The sequence below is a fragment of the Hyperolius riggenbachi genome, chromosome 7, assembly GCF_040937935.1.
Source record: "Hyperolius riggenbachi isolate aHypRig1 chromosome 7, aHypRig1.pri, whole genome shotgun sequence".
NCBI classification, from domain to species: Eukaryota; Metazoa; Chordata; class Amphibia; order Anura; family Hyperoliidae; genus Hyperolius; species Hyperolius riggenbachi.
This window is the reverse complement of record NC_090652.1, coordinates 209,865,902-209,887,671: the sequence shown is the minus strand read 5'-3', so window position 1 is coordinate 209,887,671 and position 21,770 is coordinate 209,865,902. Positions and strand designations below refer to the sequence as shown.

The following is a 21,770-nucleotide window of genomic DNA, read 5'->3' as shown; positions in this document are numbered from 1 at the left end:
TTCTTAAAACAGAAGGTATTTGCGATAACTCAACTTTAAGCGAGTGACTGTGGTCTCCCACAATGCACCACTACTGAACATGCAAACTATCTCTTTATGCTCCTGAAGCCAGGCTTACATCTAGAACTGCTGGTGTAGCAAGCCTATAGCTTATAAAATTTACAGAGCCACCTCAACCCAACATGCAGGCAGCCTGTTTCGGGCAGTTGGTCCTCATCAGTGCATGGCATGGATTGTTAAGGCTCTATGGCAGTGATGGCTAACCTTGGCACTCCAGCTGTGACAAAACTACAAATCCCATCATGCCTCTGCCTCCCCAAGTTATGCTTAGAGCTGTCAGAATATTGCAATGCCTCATGGAACTTGTAATTCCACCACAGCTGGAGTGCCAAGGTTAGCCATCACTGCTCTATGGGATATGGCTTGGACCAGTACAACAGAAACCCAAGCAGCTCAGGGTGACCCAAAACTACTAGGAAAGTATAGAGGACTAAAAGAAACCAAAAGGCCTGCGATTCGATAGACTTTTTCTGGCACTCTACCATCACCTGCCATTTGCAACCAAATTTTCAGAATAGTGCAGCAGAGTTATAATTATATTATACTTTTTTCTTCCATGCAACTTCCCTCTCTTGCTCTTTCCATCCTGGTCTTCTTACTTCTCGCATGACATTACACAGCAAACCTCAAAACAAGAGATGGTCAATTAGATACAAATATTTTTGAGTTGAAACAGGATTATGCAAATGATGTTTTGGCAGCTGCAGATGTACACCCAATGATTTGTTGGTGAATTTATGTTTAAAATGCTAATTTGTGTGGTGTTATTTGTGATACTGCAGGGTACTGTTAGCTAATATTCTTCATTTTGAACAATCATAGTGGTTTTTATTATTGTCCATGTTACAGGTTGTTGTGCATTTTTAACCCATTCGCGTTCCGTCGTTTTCACTTGAGAAATGTTCACCTCCCATTCATTAGCCTATAACTTTATCACTACTTATCACAATGAACTGATCTATATCTTGTTTTTTCCGCCACCAATTAGGCTTTCTTTGGGGAGTACATTTTGCTAAGAGCCACTTTACAGCAAATGCATTTTAACAGGAAGAATAAGAAAAAAACGGAAAAAATCATTATTTCTCAGTTTTCAGCCATTATAGTTTTAAAATAATACATGCCTCCATAATTAAAACTCACGTATTGTATTTGCCCATATGTCCCGGTTATTACACCATTAAAATTATGTCCCTATCACAATGTATGGTGACAATATTTTATTTGGAAATAAAGGTGCATTTTTTCCGTTTTGCATCTATCACTATTTACAAGTTTAAAATAAAAAAAATATAGAAATATTTCATATTTACATCGATATTTAAAAAGTTTAGACCCTTAGGTAAATATTTCCTTTTTTTTTTTTTTTTTAATTGTAATGATTTTTTTTTTATATTAAACATTTTATTTGGGTATTTTTGGGAGGGTGGGATGTAAATTATAGTTTTATAATGTAATTGTGTGCTGTTTTAATTTTTTTTTACTTTTAGTTGTAGTTTTACTTTTTGGCCACAAGATGGCGGCCATGAGTTTGTTTACATGACGTCACTCTAAGCGTAACACACGCTTAGAGTGACGCAGAGGGGAGGAAACGGCCAGAAAAAGCACAGCTTTTTCAACGGGGGAGAGGAATCAGTGATCGGGCACCATAGCCCGATACATTGATCCTGTGGTTACCGAATCCACGGCCGGGAGTGCGCGTGCACGCGCGCAATCGGCCGTGGGAACGCGGGTAGCGCGCATGGTTCCTGGATGTAGTTTCTACGTCCAGGAACCAAAATAGGTTAAAGGACAATTGAAGGGTGCTGCCAATAATTATTTATACCCCTGGCAAATTTTGACTTATAGTTACTTTTCTTCAACCAGCAAGTAATTTTTGATGGGGCATGACATAGGTGTCTCCCCAAAGATAATAAAAGAATGTATAAGAGGCATTGTTGTGAAAAAAAACTATCAGCTTTTATTTACATTTGAGCAAAAAGTGTCTAGTCCAAAATTATTCATACCCTTTACAAACTTTCATAGTCTCTGGAAAAATCCAAAGTTCTATACCATTCCAAATAGTCCAAGCGGTTCTAAAGCACCCTAATTACCCTGCTTAATTGGGAACAGCTGTTTTAATCAACTCAACAGTTGAAGAACAGCAATCCAACGGACACTGCCACAGATGCAGACCAAGGAGGATGCCACTTCTCCAGATAAGGCACACAAAAGCTTGCTTGGCCTTTGCAAATGCTCATCTGGGGCCATATGCGATTAACTTTTTCACTTGAGTTTTCTCCTAGGAGATAATTTTTCATTTTCTATTTAAAATAATTTTTCATCACTTTGTAACTGAAAAAGTACCAGAAGGTTGGTGAACATGTATTATCAAAATTATTTTGAGTATTTTCTTCCTTGCTGGTGGTTTTTAATATATTTTATTGACAATTTTTAAAATATCACCTAGGAGAAAAAGCAGGTGAAAAAATGAATTGCATATGGGCCCTGGGCCCATATGCAATTCACTTTTTCACTTGAGTTTTCTCCAAGGAGATAATTTTTCATCTTCAAATTAAAACAACTTTCCTACACTTTTCAACTAAAAAAAGCACCAAAAAGTTAATGAAAAAAGTACTATCAAAATTATTTTGAGCATTTTCTTGCTTTCTGATGGCTCAAAATGCATTTTATTAACAAATTTAAAAAATATCACCCAGGAGAAAACTTAGGAGAAAAACTGAATTGCATATGGGCCCTGGTCTTCTGTGTTAGGGTTAGATGTTAGGGTTAGATGAAACAAAAATTGAATTTTTTGGTCACAATGATGTTTCCTTAATTTGTCGTAAAAAAGGAAAAGCCTTCAAACCAAAGAACACATCCCCTCTTTCAAACAGGGTGGTGGGAACCTAATGCTTAGGAGGTGTTTTCTAGCGAATGGACCAGGGAACCCAATCACAGTAAATGGCACCATGAAAAAAGAGCAATACATGAGGATTCTCAACGACAACATCAGGCAGTCTGCAGAGAAACTAGGCCTTGGGCACCAGTGGACATTTAAGCGTAACAACTACCCAAAACAAACAGCAAAAGTGGTGAAGAAATGGTTAGCAGACAACAACATTAACGCTTTGGAGTGGCCCAGCCAGAGTCCTGACTTGAATCCAATTGAGAATCTGTGGAGGGAGCTAAAGATCGGGTCGATAGCAAGAAGAACCTCCAACCTGAAAAGGTTGGCTCATTGCTAAAGATCAATGGGCAAAAATACCTGTGGAGACATGCAGAAAGCTGGTCTGCAATCATTTGATGGCTGTAACAGCTAATAAAGGCGTTTCTATTGATTATTGAGAAGGGTATGAATAATTTTGGACTGGACATTTTTTGCTCAAATGTAAATAAAAGCTGAGAAATGTTTTTTTCCCCCCACAACAATGCCTTTTGTACATTGTCTTATAATCTTTTGGGAGACACCTATGTCATTTCCCATCAAAAAATGACTTGCTGGTTGAATAAAAATAACTTTAAGTCAAAATTTGCCAGGGGTATGAATAATTATGGGCAGCACTGTATATGGAGGCCACCATATTTATTTCCTTTTAAACGATACCAGTTGCCTGCCAGCCCTGCTGATCTATTTGGCTGCAGTAGTGTATGAGCCACACCAGAAACAAGCATGCAGCTAATCTTTCAGATCTGACAATAATGTCAGAAACATCTGATCTGCTGCATGCTTGTTCAGGGTCTATAGCTAAAAGTATTGGAGGCAAAGGATCATCAGGATAGCCAGGCAACTAGTATTGTGTAAAAGAGCATAAATCTGCCAGCCTCCATATACCTCTCACTACAGTTGCCCTTTTAAGTCTGGGGGTAAATGTCAATAATGATACGATAGACTCCCTAATATTACATTTTTTTAGCTCTGTATATTGAAATGTTTAGCTAACCTTATTTTAACTTGACTCATTTTTATGTAACTATAAAAAAAAATAACACAGTGTTTGTAAAAGAAGTAGATTGGGCATGCCAGTCAGGTGTTTAGTGCAGGTGTTGAAAACGATCAGTGATTCCTGCTATGTGCACCTTGTTTCTCACACAAAAAGACGTGCGTTTCTGGATAATCTCTGCTCCAAATTAAGTACAGTTGCCACATAATATAGATTTATCACAGGTCTGTAACACGGCAAATTTTGGAAAAAAAATGTAATTTCACTTTACATGTCTACAAACACCTTTTATTGTTTAAATGGTTATTTCATCAATAAAGCTACCATGGGGTTAACTGGTACAATTATGATATAATAAAAGACACAAAAAAATGCAGACACATTCTTGCCAAAGCTAGACGAGTCATCAACAGTCAGCGTTTCTTCAGAGCATTCCCCCTTTTCCTGCTCAGAGCATCTTTAATATCCCAGTGACTGATTTGCATTTTAAAATGAGTTGTTTGACCTTGGATCCACCATCTGTACGTGCCACCCTCCCACTCCTGCGCCTTTACCATAAAGCTTGTATGTATAAATGTTTAATGGATGAGGCCCTAAAGGTTTGAGAAGAATTCAGATTTATATTCCATTAAACCTGATTCTCGCAGCCTAATTAGCTGCTAATGTCACCCTTGCTTGTACTATAAACCGTTTTATGTTCAATAATAATACAATTCTGTAAACCTTGTCCCTTTATTAATAAACATTATGTGCTTCTGGCTTTTAAGAAAAATAGTAATGAATTGCTAAGCTCGTTATTCTAGCCTATCGGATGGGAGCTGTATTATCCTGCGCATAGTTAAAGAAAAGACCATCGATCAGAAAATTTTTGCTGAATCAGAAAAACAATAAAAAATGTTAAGTGAAATTGACAAGATTGTTATTTTTTGCAGGTTCTAAGTTTCTAACACAAGTCTACAGACCTACATTTCACAAGGTCAGTCGTCTAAAAAATTAGCTTTTTGGGGGGTTTTGACTTTCAAACTAAGCATTTTGTGATCCTTGGCATTTTTCAACGAGCTGTGCTTTCTGTCTGCTGCTTACTAAATCTTCCTGTGACCCTGGCATGTACATACGAGGGGAATTATGCTCAGGGAAAATTGCATGGCATGACATATTGGCCCTTATTTAATTCACTTTTTCTTTTAAGATTTCTACTAGGTGATATTTTTACACCTTATCTATAAAATGCCTTTTAAGTCACCACCAAGCAAGAAAATACTTATGATAAAAATTTTGGTGGTACTTTTTCACTTTCTTTTTTGTACTTTTTCAATTGCAAAGTGCTGAAAAGTTATTTTAACCATTTATGCCGCGTGGACGTGAGCTTCAAGTCCACAGCAGCAGCTGCTACACCCGCAGGGGCGTGATAGTCACGTCCCTGCAGTTTGGGGGGGGCTGTACGGGAGATCGTGCAGGCAGATGCCCGCGATCGCGCTGTCAAAAGCAACAGGGGGGATTGGCTGCAGGGGACAAAAGTCCCCTGTGCCAATCCGTACATGTCCGCCGAGAATAAACACAGTTTTTGTTCAGTGTTTAATCTTAAATAGAGCCGACGGTTACCGCCGACGATCATTAAATGTATGAATGGGAATAAAGTTAGCATTCATTAATGTCCCCGCCGGCACTGTGACTTCCATTGGAAGACTGCATCACTTCCATAGTTACAATGTAGCAATACATTATTGCCTAAGTAATGTACTTTGTACGCTAATACGATTTTGCTCAGCAGGGAAATCTTGTGGACAAATAGTAAAATTACACCTACACCTTTAGGGAATTAAAAAAAAAAATATCTATGTCAAGATGGCATATTATTATTAAATAATGGGCTAAAAATTAGTGATGGATGTAAAACTGAAAAAATGCACCTTTATTTCCAAATAAAGTATTGTCACCATACATTATACTAGGGATATAATTTTAACATTGCAATAACTGGGACAAATGGCCAAATAAAATGTGTGGATTTTAATTATGGTAGCATGAATTCTTTTAAAAGTATAATGGCTGAAAACTGAGAAATATTTTTTTTTCCATTTTTTTCTTATTATTTCCATTATAATGCATTTAGAATAAAATACCACCCAAAGAAAGCCTAATTGGTGGCGGAAAAAAAAACAAGGTATAGATAATTTTGATTTTTACATGTACTGATAAAGTTATTGAGGAATGAAAGGGAGGAGTTCTGAAATGTGAAAATTCCTCTCGTCCATAAGGTGAAAAATACCCGTGGGCTGAAATGGTTAAATAGAAGATGAAAAGTTATCTCCTAGGAGATAAGTTTGGAGAAAAAGTAAATTCAATAAAGGCCATTGAGAATAATAATAAAAGCAGTTGTGTTACTTTTTCTTTATTTATTGATCCTTCATAAACACAGATTAAAATGACTATTAGCTATTATTATTATTGTGTATTTATCTTATCTGTATTATTTATCGTTACTTATCGCTTATGTCTTCGGCAGTGCTTTGCAGAGACAATAGTCATGTCACTTAGGGCTGGTTCACTCTACAAGTGCTTTTCAAAGCGCCTGTGATTTGCTTATGTAATGCTATGTGTGTATTCTCACTTGAGCAATGTGATTTTTAAAAAAAATCTCACACAGCTTTACATTAGCAAGTGCTTTTCAATCACTGGCACTCACAAAGCACTGGCAATGTGAGCCAGCTTTAACCACAATCCAATCCATACCATTGTCATATGTCTAAGACAAATTTTGGGGGTAACAAATTAACTAGTATGCTATTAGGATGTGAGAGGAAACCAGAGTGCCTGAAAACCACACAAACATGGGGAGAACATACAAACTTAATGCAGATAGTTTCCTGGCCTTGATTTGAACCAGGGGCCATTGTAGCAATTTTCTTCAAATAACGTATGCAAACCTCATCCACTGTAATAAAGCGTGGATTCAAGTGATCCCGAGGTGAAGCTCTGGATCAAAATCTAACTATATGAAAAACTAACTAACTAACACAAACAAGTAACTTGTCTATATATCTTATCTAACTATGGATGAAAAACTAACTATAACAAGTAACTTGTCTATATATCTTATCTAAAGTTTAGATGTAATGATTGTATAACGTATTGGTGTAGCAACACAGACGTCTGATTATTGTGTGATCTGCAGAATCACCAATACTGTAGACTCTAGACCTGATTATGTGGTGATCTGCAGTATCACCAATAATGCAAGTATAGAAAGCAGAGATGTAGTGACAATAGTGTTTGATGCAACAGTAGAGGGTAGATCTCACTAGAGGGGCTGGAGATAGAGGAAATGGCAGATAGTTTGATTAAACCTCACCAGTGGAGCTGGTGGGTACTATCTGCGACCAATCTGTGCTAGGCCCCACCAGATGAGCTGGAGGGTACTAGCCAAGATATAAGCTGGGTAGCTAGGAGCCCACACCAGAGGGGCTGGTGAGCGCTATCAGCAACAGTAACTAAATAGTAGCTAGACCCCACCAGAGGAGCTGGTGGGTACTATCAACAATAGTAACTAGATAGTTTAGCTAGACCTTACCAGAGGGGCTGGTGGGTACTATCAGAGCACCTCTCCAGTGACAAGGGCTCACTGGAGAGTAGAAGGGTCAGACAGGCAAGGTTCAGCAACAGACAGGCTGGTACAGTACAAACTCAGAAGGCAAGAGAATAGTAATGATTCAGGCAGAGGTTCGTCAACTTAGATCAGATGGGCAGAAGTACAGAAACGTAGAGCAGAATCAGAGTCAGAGATAAGCCAGAGTCGTACACAGAATATCAATAATACAATAAGGCAATAATCCTAGTCTTGTGTGAAATCCCTGGTTTCCTCCCAGATCAAAACACACCGGAACTAGTCTAAGGTCTGAGGGCTAACACTGACGTATTCGAAACAGCAGACAGTTTGCAAGTGAGCGGAGAACGCTTATGAAGCAGCGAGGAGAGCCCACAGCCACGCCCCTGCCAATCAGCCAATCCGGGCGCCGTGAGTCTCTCCTGACGTCAGCCGACTGGCAGGTCAGCTGACGCGCCTTCTTCCAGCATAAAGGTCCTATCTCCGCGCGCGCCCGCGTGAGACAGCGACCCTATGAGCAACTGACAGTCCTGTCCCTGGCGTGCTAGATGCCAGCGGAACGGATGAGGCCTCAGTACCGAGAACAAAAGCAGCTGCAGAGGTATCCTGCGTACCCGCAGCCGCCATCATAGGGGATGTTACAGTACCCTCCCCTCTAGGCGTGGACTCCAGACACGAACCACCTGGTCTGTCAGGATGTAATCTATGAAAGTCCTCCCTGAGTTCTTCTGCATGCATACGAGAAATTGGTACCCAAGATCTCTCCTCTGGCCCATACTCCCTTCAATGAACCAGGTACTGTATGGAGTTACGTACCACCCGAGAATCCAAAATCTGCTCTATCTCGAATTTCGGTTCCCCATCAATCACCACAGGAGGGAGGGGATGGGCGAGGAATCCACATGCACGGCAGGTTTCAAAAGGAACACATGGAAAGTTTTGACACCTCTCATGCTGGGCGGAAGTGCAACCACATAGGGCATGTTATTGACTTTCTTGGATACAGAGTATGGCCCTATAAATTTAGGACCCAATTTGACAGAAGGTTACTTTAAGGCCAAGTGCCGGGTAGACACCCACACCTTACCACCCGGTGCAAAGTTCCACTCTACAGAACGTCTCCTATCTGCCTGTCTTTTCTGGGTAGCGAAAGCCTTTTTTAGATTATTCTTGACCATTTCCCAGATCTCTCTTAGTGTTCCCTGCCACTCCTCCAAAGCCGGGAAGGGAGATGAGACCACAGGCAGAGGAGAGAACTTTGGCGATCTTCCTGTTACAACCTGAAAAGGGGAGAATCCCGAGGAAGCGCACTTCAAATTATTGTGAGCAAATTCTGCAAGGGCAGAAATTTGACCCAATCCATCTGAGCCTCTGCCACGTAACACCTAAGAAATTGCTCTAGAGCCTGATTAACCCTTTCGGTCTGCCCGTTTGTCTGTGGGTGGTAGCCGGAGGAAAATTATAGATTCATACCCAAATGATGACAAAAGGCCTTCCAAAATCTGGAAACGAACTGGACTCCCCTATCTGACACCACATTCTTTGGAATCCCATGTAATCTAAAAATGTGGTGGATGAAGAGCTCCGCCAGTTCCTGTGCAGTGGGGAGTCCGTCCAAGGGAATGAAATGGGCCATCTTGCTGAACCTATCGACTACCACCCATATGACTGGTTTCCCATCAGACCTAGGCAATTCACCCACAATGTCCTTGGGCAAGTGGGGCCATGGTTGCTCTGGCACTGGAAGTGACTGTAGTGTACCCACAGGAGCCCGTCTGGACGACTTACTCCTAGCACACACACTGAGCAACTACCGACAAAGTCTTTACAATCAGACACCATAGAGGGCCACCATACACATCTGTCCAGTAACTCCAGAGTACGGGCCACACCAGGGTGACTGGCATTTTTATGAGTATGAAACATATGGAGAATTTTGAATCTAAACTGTAGTGGCACAAATAAAACCCCATCTGGTTTCCCCTCAGGAACCTCTTGCTGGAATGGGTTCAATATAGAGGTCCAAGCTTTCCAGCTTTCTATCTCATAGGGGTCAGAGGACTGCTCAGATGACCCCTCCACTTGGATCTCGGTAGCGCCTATGGTAACTTTCTCCAAACAATGATAACGACAGTGGGAGGACCAACTTACTAACTGCCTGGAACGCCAGTCGATCTGAGGGGAGTGTTTTTTAAGCCACGGCATACCCAGAATAACAGTGGAGGTGATTTTCATGAAGGAGTCCGCACACAAACCGTAGAAGCAATAAACGTGAAGTATTTATTCTCCCATCACATACATGTGCAGACACGGTCTGACCTGCTTAGGTTGACGCACGTTTCGGGGCCACGCAGGGTCCCCTTTGTCAAGACAGATAGCAGATAAGACATACACCTTGTCAAACCAGTATACAACTATAGATATACCCCCTAATCCTTTTGGAACAACCCCTGGGCGGTTCCATCAATCACAAAGCTGTTAAATTCAAAATAGCTGTTGCAATTCAAACATGTCTATTTGCTATTCAATTGCATTGCCTGAATGTCAATAGGTCTACCGACCTGTCAATCAATCTTATGACACTCTGATGGGTGGTTCCATCAATCACAAAACTGTTACAATTCAAATAGCTGTTACAATTCAAAAATGTCTATTTGCAATTCAATTGCATTGCCTAAATGTCAATAGGTCTATCAGCCTGTCAATCAATCCTATGACACTCCAATGCACTGCATGTCCCAGCATGGTGTTCACATGAAACAGCATATCCAACCAACCTATCCTTGCTTTGGAAGGTGTGACCACCTCCCTGGTAATCCAAGGTTGGTTGGATATGCTGTTTCATGTGAACACCATGCTGGGACATGCAGTGCATCGGAGTTTCATAGGATTGATTGACAGGCTGATAGACCTATTGACATTTAGGCAATGCAATTGAATTGCAAATAGACATTTTTGAATTGTAACAGCTATTTGAATTGTAACAGTTTTGTGATTGATGGAACCACCCATCCGAGTGTGATAATATTGATTGACAGGTCGGTAGACCTATTGACATTCAGGCAATGCAATTGAATTGCAAATAGACATGTTTGAATTGCAACAGCTATTTTGAATTAAAGAGACTCTGTAACAACAAAAACCTCCCCTGGGGGGTACTCACCTCGGGTGGGGGAAGCCTCCGGATCCTAATGAGGCTTCCCACGCCGTCCTCTGTCCCACGGGGGTCTCGCTGCAGCCCTCCGAACAGCCGGTGACAGAGCCGACTGTAGCTTCAATATTTACCTTTGCTGGCTCCAGCGGGGGCGCTGTGGCGACTTTCAGCACGGAAATAGATGGAAATACCCGATCTCCGTCGGGTCCGCTCTACTGCGCAGGCGCCGGAAACTTGCGCCTGCGCAGTAGAGCAGACCCGACGGCGATCGGGTATTTCCGCCTACTTCGGCGCCAACAGCCATCACAGCGCCTGCGCAGGAGCCAGGAAGGTAAATATTGCGTCACGGCTGTACGGAGGGCTACAGCGAGACCCCCGAGGGACGCAGGACGGCGTGGGAAGCCTCATTAGGATCCTGAGGCTTCCCCCACCCGAGGTGAGTACCCCCCAGGGGCCGTTTTGTCGTTACAGTTCCTCTTTAACAGCTTTGTGATTGATGGAACCGCCCAGGGGTTGTTCCAAAAGGATTAGGGCGGTATATCTATAGTTGTATACTGGTTTGACAAGGTGTATGTCTTATCTGCTATCTGTCTTGACAAAGGGGACCCTGCGTGGCCCCGAAATGTGCGTCGACCTAAGTAGGTCAGACCGTGTCTGCACATGTATGTGATGGGAGAATAAATACTTCACGTTTATTGCTTCTACGGTTTGTGTGCGGACTCCTTCATGAAAATTACTTGCACATTGCCTGGGGGTCCAGCACCAGCCTACCTACCGACGTGTGTGCGATCCTTGTATTGGTAACAGTGGAGGTGGACATTTTGAGTACCAGAAATTGTATCTGTTCCTTATGCAAGACTCCCAGTTGACATAACACTACCTGAGTCTGGGTAAGGGACTGTTTCTCCTGCAATGGGGAATCGTCCATTGCGGTGATCTGTACCTGCTGTCCCACAGAAATAAGCGGAAAACCGAATTTAAGAGCAAAATCATAAGCTATAACATTAACAGCGGAACCCGAGTCTATGAAGGCCTGGGTGGAATGAGTCTGTCCCTCCCAGGTGATAGAACACGGCAGAAGCAAGTGTTTATTGTTTAGAGGTATGACTGGATCGCCTAGGGTAGTACCTCTAGCTACTCCTAGGCGATCAAGTTTTCCGCTTTCTTGGGACAGTTGGGTACTATATGCATTTTCTCGGCACAATAAAGACAGAGTTTTTCATTACGTCTCCGATTTTTCTCAACCTCGGTGAGCTTGGACTGTCCAATCTGCATTGGCTCATCCCGAGGAGTAGAGGAGGAGACAGGAGGCGCAAAAAGAAGCAAATCTCACTGGCATCTTACCCCGGGCCTGCTTCTGGTAGCGAACTCGCCGATCAATCTTGATGGCCAATGATATGGCCTCATCTAAAGATTTGGGTTCAGGGTGACCCAACATCAAATCTGCTACTGCATCAGATAACCCCGATAAAAAGCAATATAGTAAGGCGTACTGACCCCACCTGGCTGACACTGCCCACCTCCTAAACTCAGCAGCGTAAGTTTCGGCTGGATTGTGCTCCTGCCTGAGGGTTTTTAGTCTCCTCTCTGATGTTATAGCTAAATCGGGATCATCATATATAATAGCCATAGCTTTAAAAAATTCCTCAACTGAGGTCAAAGCCTCATGACCCTGTGGGAGACTATTTTCCCAGGACTGTGAATCGCCAGATAATAATGTTTTAATCAAAGTGACTCTCTGAGTTTCTGTACCTGAAGAGACTGGCCTTAGCTCAAAGTAAGATAAACACCGATGTTTAAAATTTAAAAGTCAGAGCGATGCCCCGAGAACTTTTCAGGAGGGGGCATCCTGGGCTCAATGGCAAGAGGGGATGACACTTGTGCATTAGGTTCTTTCTGCTGTACATTAACCGTCTTGATAAGATCGTTAAGGGTTGTGGTCAAGAGTTCAACCCGATTGCACAGTGCCTCCATACTTGTTATGGTCTGCTGTTCTGTAACGATTGTATAACGTATTGGTGTAGCAACACAGACGTCTGATTATTGTGTGATCTGCAGAATCACCAATAATGCAGACTCTAGACCTGATTATGTGGTGATCTGCAGTATCACCAATAATGCAAGTATAGAAAGCAGAGATGTAGTGACTATAGTGTTTGGTGCAACAGTAGAGGTTAGATCTCACCAGAGGGGCTGGAGAGAACTATCAGAGGAAATGGCAGATAGTTTGACTAAACCTCACCAGTGGAGCTGGTGGGTACTATCTGCAACCAATCTGTGCTAGGCCCCACCAGAGGAACTGGAGGGTACTAGCCAAGATAGAAGCTGGGTAGCTAGGAGCCCACACCAGAGGGGCTGGTGAGCGCTATCAGAGCACCTCTCCAGTGACAAGGGCTCACTGGAGAGTAGAAGGGTCAGACAGGCAAGGTTCAGCAACAGACAGGCTGGTACAGTACAAAATCAGAAGGCAAGAGAATAGTAATGATTCAGGCAGAGGTTCGTCAACTTAGATCAGATGGGCAGAAGTACAGAAACGTAGAGCAGAATCAGAGTCAGAGATAAGCCAGAGTCGTACACAGAATATCAATGATACAATAAGGCAATAATCCTAGTCTTGTGTGAAATCCCTGGTTTCCTCCTAGATCAAAACACACTGGAACTAGTCTAAGGTCTGAGGGCTAACACTGACGTATTCGAAACAGCAGACAGTTTGCAAGTGAGCGGAGAATGCTTATGAAGCAGCGAGGAGAACCCACAGCCACGCCCCTGCCAATCAGCCAATCCGGGCGCCGTGAGCCTCTCCTGACATCAGCCGACTGGCAGGTCAGCTGACGCGCCTTCTTCCAGCATAAAGGTCCTGTCTCCACGCGCGCCCGCCCGCGTGAGACAGCGACCCTATGAGCAACTGACAGTCCCGTCCCTGGCGTGCTAGACGCCAGCGAAACGGATGAGGCCTCAGTACCGAGAACAAAGGCGGCTGCAGAGGTATCCTGTGTACCCGCAGCCGCCATCATAGGGGATGTTACATTAGATAGTTTACACAGCAAATCTAGCTGCAAACAGCTTCAACAGAATATGATTATTTCTTTCTGTGATACAATGACAGCAGCCATGTTGTTTGTAAACATTACACACAGGCAAGCTGATCTGCATCTCCAGCACTAAGCCTGTGAAAACCTAATTCCCCCTCCTCCTCCCCTCTGTCTCTGAAATCTCTGGCTAGTAACACCTCCCCTCTTCCTGCCCATACTGAACTTCCATAAGCCCTTGCTACTGTCTGAAAATGCCAAGGCACTCTGAAAAGCTTTGGGTGAGGCTTGTTTAGTTTATAGGGAATTAGAGTATTAAAACAAAAACAAGAAATTATTTGGCTTGAGGAATGCCCTATAAACAATATGAAAGGAACACAATTATGCAATGAGTAAAAGTTTATCTCAGATCCACTTTAAGAAAGGGAAGCCTCAGGATCCTATTGAGGCCTCCCTCGCTACTCCGTGGTCCCTGTTGCTGAGTGCGACCCCACTCCACATTGGGGCTGCACAACTCCCCTTCCTATAGCGCAGTAGCATGGGCCTGTGACTTCCGGCTTACTGCACATGCGTGGGCGGGCTCTGTCGGCTATTGCGCGGCCATGCTATAGGAAGAGGAGCTGCACGGTTCCGATGTGATTAGCATCAATGCCTTGTTGCTAATCTTTCAGGGGGGGCGCGCTCAACAGCTGGGTACAAAGGAGTAGTGAGGGAAGCCTCAATAGAATCCTGAGACTTCCCTCTCTTTAGGTAAGGATCTAATTTTGTACCCGAGCTTCAGCTTGCTCACAAGGGCTTGGCCAGTTGAATGGAGGTAGCATCATTCAGTTTCCCAAAGACTGTCAGACACCTTGTCCAGTCTCCCCCATGTGTAATGTATACCACCCAGGCTGTGCAGTGTGTTGCAGGTCCACCTTTTCTCTGCCACACCTCCTGGTGTGTCCTGTGTCTTTTCTTTACTGCCACCATGTATCTTTTCCACGTGACTCTTTTACATGTACTTATGTCATGTACATGTGGTGAGGTCAAGGGGTACAGGCACCCCTCACAACAATGGAGAAAGACGTGGAATGTTAGTCGAAAGTTGATTTTCCAGTAGCAGAATTCTCTGCAAATTCATGAAAAATTATCAGAAATCGAATCGGAATTTAAAAATTTGCAAATTAGTGTATGCTGGCTTTCTTCTACATCCGATGAATATCAGACAGATCTGAATAAGATCTGAAGTGAAAATGACATGGTGTGTGTACCATGCTTAGGGCTTGATTTACTAAACCGTAATAACTCATATCATGGCCGTTTTCACGCGCATTTTCACGATTGCGCGCGATAATTCACGATTGTGCACGATAATTCGCGATCGCAGTTTAGTGACATGAGGCTGAAATCTGTTTTTGCTGTGGTCACATGTTTACAAAGCAAGCTAGCTATGACAGTGCAGATTTTAGGAGAAAAAAAAAAAATAAAGAGTACGGGAGGAAATTACATCAGGATTGGCTTTAGTCAGAGGGAATCAAGAGGGCAAATGCCAGGAACAGAATTCTCTTTATTTACTATATAAAATTCACTGAAATCAAACGTGAACAGTACAATACATCTGTTATGTAAGTAGAACAAGTAGTTATTCACTTATAAATGGGTTGATTTTTTTTCCTGGCATAGTATGGCTGACCCTGCGACTTTAAAGGGGTTCTCCGGTACATAAAAAGAAGCTAAAGCTGAGAATTACCTGGGGCTTCTATCGGCCCCCTGCAGCTGTAATGTTTTGCGCCGTCCTCCTCCTATGCGCCGTCCCCCCCCCCCCCCCCCCGCCAACACCAGGCTAATTATTTGTCCAACTAGATGAATAGACTGCGGCTGCGTGGAGCTTGCTGCGCAAGCGCAGTACGAAGTTTCCTTGTACTGCGCCTGCAAAGTAAGCTCCCGCTGACGTGCATGGGTGGGAGCATTTCTATTCGTCTAGTTAGACGAATAATTAGCCCGGTGCCGGCGGGGGACAGCGCATCGGGGGAGGATGACGCAGGGCATTACAAGTGCAGGGGGCCGATAGAAGCCCCAGGTAAGTGTCAGTTTTATCTTTTTTTTACGTACCAGATAACCCCTTTAACCTCTAGCCGACCGCCTAACGCCGATCGGCGTAAAGTCCTGGGGCTCTGTTTTGCAGGAGATCGCGAGCAGGCTGCGCACGCATCGCCTGCTCGGTGGGCGGAGCTGAGCAGAAGACTGTTAGAATGCGAAACCGCCATCTAATTAACATGTACATTGCTGCGATCTACAGCAGCGCTGTACAGGGGACTCAGAAGCGATCCGCTGTGATAGGCTGAAGCCTATCACAGCCGATCACTGTGATAGGCAGATGGGGGGAGGGAGGGAGGGGAATTTAATAATTAAAAAATGCATTTTTAATTAAAAAAATAATCAAATAAATATTTATTGCAAACAAACCAACCAACCTGGGGGCGATCAGACCCCACCAACAGAGAGCTCTGTTGCTTGTCAGTCCTGCTGATCTCTTTGGCTGCAGAAGTGGCTGAATCACACACCTGAAACAAGCATGCAGCTAATCCAGTCTGACTTCAGTCAGAGCACCTGATCTGCATGCTTGTTAAGGGGCTGTGACTGGAAAGTAGCGTTGTTATTTATGACACAGGAGTAATGTGCATGCAGACCAGTAGGTATATAGTAACAGTAATAATAGTGCAGAGAAAATACAGGAAGACCTCTAGGTCAATATATTCTGTAGTAAACTCATTGAAAACACAGCAGGTGAATGGCTGTCACTGGAACTGAAAAAAACACCTTTCATTTATGGCACCTGACAAAGTGACACAGGTGACACAGTCATGGGCGTCCGCACGTCGGGCAAATTGGGGCAGCTGCCCTGGATGCCTGCTGCCCCCCTGGCCACCGCTGCCCCCTGGCCGCCGCTGACCCCCCCCCCGGCCGCCGTCAGACCTCAATCAACCGCCCGGTCGGCCAATAGTGCGGGCGCTAGGACCTAGCGCGGCTGCTCTAACTGGTCGGATCCCCGGCTGATCCTGAGGTCTGACACTGAACGGTGAGGGGGGTGCCTGTCACTACCTAACCTGGGGGGCACCTGTCGCTACCTAATCTGGGGGTCCCTGTCACTACTTAGCCTGGGTGACTCCTGTCACTACCTAACCTGGAAGGGCTCCTGTCACTACCTAACCTGGAGGGACTCCTGTCACTACCTAACCTGGGGGAGCGCCTGTCACTACCTAACCTGGGGGGGGGGGGGCTGTCACTACCTAACCTGGGGGGCACCTGTCACTACCTAACCTGGGGGTCCCTGTCACTACCTAACCTGGGGGGCACCTGTCACTACCTAGCCTGGGGGGTGCCTGTCTCTACCTAAACTGAGGGGCACCTGTCACTACCTGAACTGAGGGGCACCTGTCACTGCCTGAGCAGGGGGGCTCCTGTCACTACCTGAGCTGGGGGCTCCTGTCACTACCTGAGCTGGGGGGGCTCCTGTCACTACCTGAGCTGGGGGGCTCCTGTCAATGCCTGAGCTGGGGGCTCCTGTCACTACCTAAACTGGGGGGCTCCTGTCACTACCTAAACTGGGGGCCTCCTGGAGCTACATAAACTATCCAGGCCAGCCAGCCCAGCATCACCACCAGCCAACCAGCCCAGAAGCACTGTCAAAAAGGCCACAGCATCACCACCAGTCAGGCCAGCATTTATTTCAACCAGCCAAACCAGGCCACAGCATCACCACCAGCCAGCCCGGCCACAGCATCACTGCCAGCCAGCCCGGCCACAGCATCACCGCCAGCCAGCCCGGCCACAGCATCACCGCCAACCCGGCCACAGCATCACCGCAAGGCCTTTCAGCCCACACATCATCCCCAATCCAGCCAAAAACAGTATTGCCAGGCACAGCAGCCTGTAGAGGAGAATTCAGAAGCCAGGTGAGAGGTGTCTACCATATTAAGGGGGCATTCTGCCTATTTATGTGAAATGATGTCTATTTATGTGCCTCATGACTGCTGAATTTGTCATGTCGGGGGCCTCATAATTGCTGAATTTGTCTTGTTGGGGGTCTCATGATTGCTGAATTTGTCTTGTTGGGGCCTCATGATTGCTGTATTTGTCTTGTTGGGGGCCTCATGATTGCTGAATTTGTCTTGTTGGGGGCCTCATGATTGCTGAATTTGTCTTGTTGGGGGTCACATGATTGCTAACAGCGAGGCTATGGGAAAAGCTGAATCATCATTATATGAGAAAATAGCATTAAACCTACTATTTTAGCTTTTTAAACAGAAAATAAAACTGGGAAGTTCTAAAAAAATGAATACATTTTTCAGGAGTAGGATGAATGAAATTGTTTATCTTCACAGTTTATTTTCAACTTGGATTTTCCATAATGTTCATGTATGAGTTAAAACTTTTGTATTTAGTTTAAATTGCTGTTGCCACTTTGCTATAGATAAGTGACTTTTGGGTTGCAGTTTGGGCACTCGGCCTCTAAAAGGTTCGCCACCACTGTCCTAATCTAATGTCCCACCATTGCTAAGTTCAGGTAAATGTGTCTCCACCCGTGACTACACCCACATACTGGTCCATGGCCACACCCATTTTCCGGCGTGGCGCACAACTTCTCCCTCATATTTTTTGGCACGCCGCTCAACTTCTCCTAAAATCTTTGAAGACGCACCAATTTTCCCCGCCTTTTTGCCCCCCCTGCAAAATTTTCTGCGGACGCCCACGGACACAGTGACACAGGAGTGATGTGTGGGGATTGGGGTCAAGTGTACTTTTTACAGTGGTTGGCACGTCACAGAGTACACAACCGCTACTATGTTGCTGACTTGGCTACTGGACAGTAACTAAGAACAGGAGCTAGCGGGCAGCAGCATACTAGAGTTGTTGCACAAACAAATCACGACCTACACAACAACAATTCCAATTAGAAATGTACTATCTTTTGCAGAATATGCTCTTAGGATTCCTATCTGTTCAATCTACTACTATTGAAATGCAGTAGATCTATCACTTGCCCTGCACAGTAAGCAATACAATATTGTATTTTCTACCGTGCTTCGGAATAAAAGACGCACCTAGGTTTAGAGGGAAAAAACCAGGGGAAAAAATATGTACTAGTTTTCTCCTAGGGGAAATTTTTACAACTTGTTATAAAGTGCCTTTTAAATCACCAACAAGCAAAAAAATACTCGAAATAAATTTGATAGTACTTTTTCACCAACTTTTGGGTACTTTATCAATTGAAAAAAAGGCATGAAATTTAGTTTACAGAGAAGATGAAAATTATCTCCTAGGAAAAACTGAGGTGAAAAAATGCATATGGGCGGCAAACAGCGGCCGCGTCCATTCATAAAAAAAGGAAATGTTACAGTTTAATAAAGAGTAAAAAAAAAAGTGATCACTTCCTATACAGGAGAGTGTTCACTGGCGCCATCTTGTGGCCAAAAAGTATATTACACATATCAGGGGTCTAGTCCTGGAAAAATAAGTGAGTGGACTCATCCCAAAAACCTCTGCGCCGAAAATGGGCGTGGTTAAGCATAGCGTGGGCGTGGTCATGGGTGGGGCCAAATATACATGGCCTTAGCAGTGGTATAAAAGGTCTGCCAAGGGAAGTTTGAGCTCTTTACAACAAAAGAGGAGAGGGATCGACACTGCAAAGATACATTTATTGTCCAAAAGTGAGGCTCAGTACATAAAGTGACAGGTATGCGGCTGCTATACAATAAACAACGTACCAATGCTGCGAGGTGTGGTAGGTGCGGTGGGTGCTGGGCACTGAACGCCTGACGGCCGTTTCGCGCTAGGTTCGCGCTTCCACGGAGGCTAAAACTTTTAGCCTCCGTGGAAGCGCGAATCTAGCGCGAAACGGCCGTCAGGCGTTCAGTGCCCAGCACCCACCGCACCTACCACACCTCGCAGCATTGGTACGTTGTTTATTGTATAGCAGCCGCATACCTGTCACTTTATGTACTGAGCCTCACTTTTGGACAATAAATGTATCTCTGCAGTGCCGATCCCTCTCCTCTTTTGTTGTAAAATGCATCTGCTCCAGGACCAGAGCACGCAATATACATCCTATTGAGCGAGGTGTGCTTACACTGCCTACCCCAGACGACACCGGCTATCTTGTGCTGCAGTGCCAACTATTTCTCTACTTGTCTACCTGAAGTTTGAGCTCTGTCGTAGTGTATCCCCAAAAAGTAGATGTAATCTGACAGCATTTCACCAAGAATACACATAATCTGGCAGAGGTTCCTCCAAAATACAGATAATATGGCAGTGGTTCCCCCAAAATAGACAATCTGGCAGCAGCAGTTCCCCCAACATACACATAATCTGGAAGCAGTTCCCCAAAATACGTGAAACCTGGTAGTGGATCACCCAAAATACACGTAAAATACATGTAATCTGGCAGCAGTGGTCCCCCAACATACACAATCTGGCAGCGGTTCCCCAAAATACACGTAATCTGGCATCAGCGGTTCCCCAAAAATACATATCTGACAGCAGTTCTCCCAAAATAGGTACCCCCAGTATAGCTAGCCAGGTCTATAGGTGTCCCCAGTATAAGTAGCCATGTGTATAGTTGTCCCCAGAATAGGTGGCCAAGTGTATAGATGTCCCCAGAATAGGTGGCCAAGTGTATAGATGTCCCCAGAATAGGTAGCCAGGTCTATAGGTGTCCCCAGTATAGCCAGGTTTCCCCAGTATATGTAACCAGGTGTTCAGGTGTCCCCAGTATAGCCAGGTGTATAGGTGTCCCCAGTATATGTAGCCAGGTGTATAGGTATCCCCAGTATAGCCAGGTGTATATGTCCCCGCAGTATATGTAGCCAGGTGTATATGTCCCCAGTATATGTAGCCAGGTGTATAGGTGTCCCCAGTATATGTAGCCAGGTGTATAGGTGTCCTCAGTATATGTAGCCAGGTGTATAGGTGTCCCCAGTATATGTAGCCAGGTGTATAGTGGCCCCAGTATATGTAGCCAGGTGTAAAGTGGCCCCAGTATATGTAGCCAGGTGTATAGGTGTCCCCAGTATATGTAGCCAGGTGTATAGGTATCCTCAGTATATGTAGCCAGGTGTATAGGTGTCCCCAGTATATGTAGCCAGGTGTATAGGTGTCCCCAGTTTATGTAGCCAGGTGTATCGTGGCCCCAGTATATGTAGCCAGGTGTAAAGTGGCCCCAGTATATGTAGCCAGGTGTATAGTGGCCCCAGTATATGTAGCCAGGTGTATAGTGGCCTCAGTATATGTAGCCAGGTGTATAGTGGCCCCAGTATATGTAGCCAGGTGTATAGTGGCCCCAGTATATGTAGCCAGGTGTATAGTGGCCCCAGTATATGTAGCCAGGTGTATAGGTGCCCTCCCAGCTGGAGGGGAGCAGCGCAGCAGAGAGGAGCATTGGGCAGAGCAGCGGGGAAGGGCGGACGTTTCCCCCCCCCCCTCCCTCACCTTAGGGCTCCTCTCCCTGGCTCTCCCCTCCATAACATTGAGGCTGTGGCTGGCGGCGGTGGCTGGCGGCGGTGGCTGGCAGCGGCGGCGGTGGGCGGGACTTACCTCCTCCAGTGTTCTGGCGAGTGGACGCTGTGGCTATGCGTGCAGCTAGTCTGGTCTAGTGAAGACCAGACTAGCTGCACGCACGCACGCACAGCGTCCACTCGGCGGAACACTGGAGGAGGTAAGTCCCGCCCACCGCCGCCGCTGCCAGCCACCGCCGCCAGCCACCGCCGCCAGCCACCGCCGCCAGCCACCGCCGCCAGCCACAGCCTCAATGTTATGGAGGGGAGAGCCAGGGAGAGGAGCCCTAAGGTGAGGGAGGGGGGGGGGGGGGTAAACGTCCGCCCTTCCCCGCTGCTCTGCCTAATTCTCCTCTCTGCTGCGCTGCTCCCCTCCACTGTGCTAGGGGGGACGGCGTCCACTCTGCAATAATAGTAAGTGGACGTCGTCCCCCCGCGTTCACGCAGGACTCGACCCCTGACACATATATA

The 21,770-nt window shown here is 45.1% G+C and overlaps 1 protein-coding gene across 2 annotated transcripts in view; it reads left to right on the top strand.

Annotated features, from left to right (window-relative positions):
- The window catches only part of FTCDNL1 (formiminotransferase cyclodeaminase N-terminal like), a 191,796-nt gene that overhangs the window by 148,240 nt on the left and 21,786 nt on the right, over positions 1–21,770 (top strand). For both annotated transcript variants that reach the window (XM_068245091.1, XM_068245092.1), the window contains exon 5: positions 4,913–4,956. In XM_068245091.1, coding sequence (XP_068101192.1) covers positions 4,913–4,956 — 44 coding nt within the window. The remainder of the gene's footprint in view (positions 1–4,912; positions 4,957–21,770) is intronic.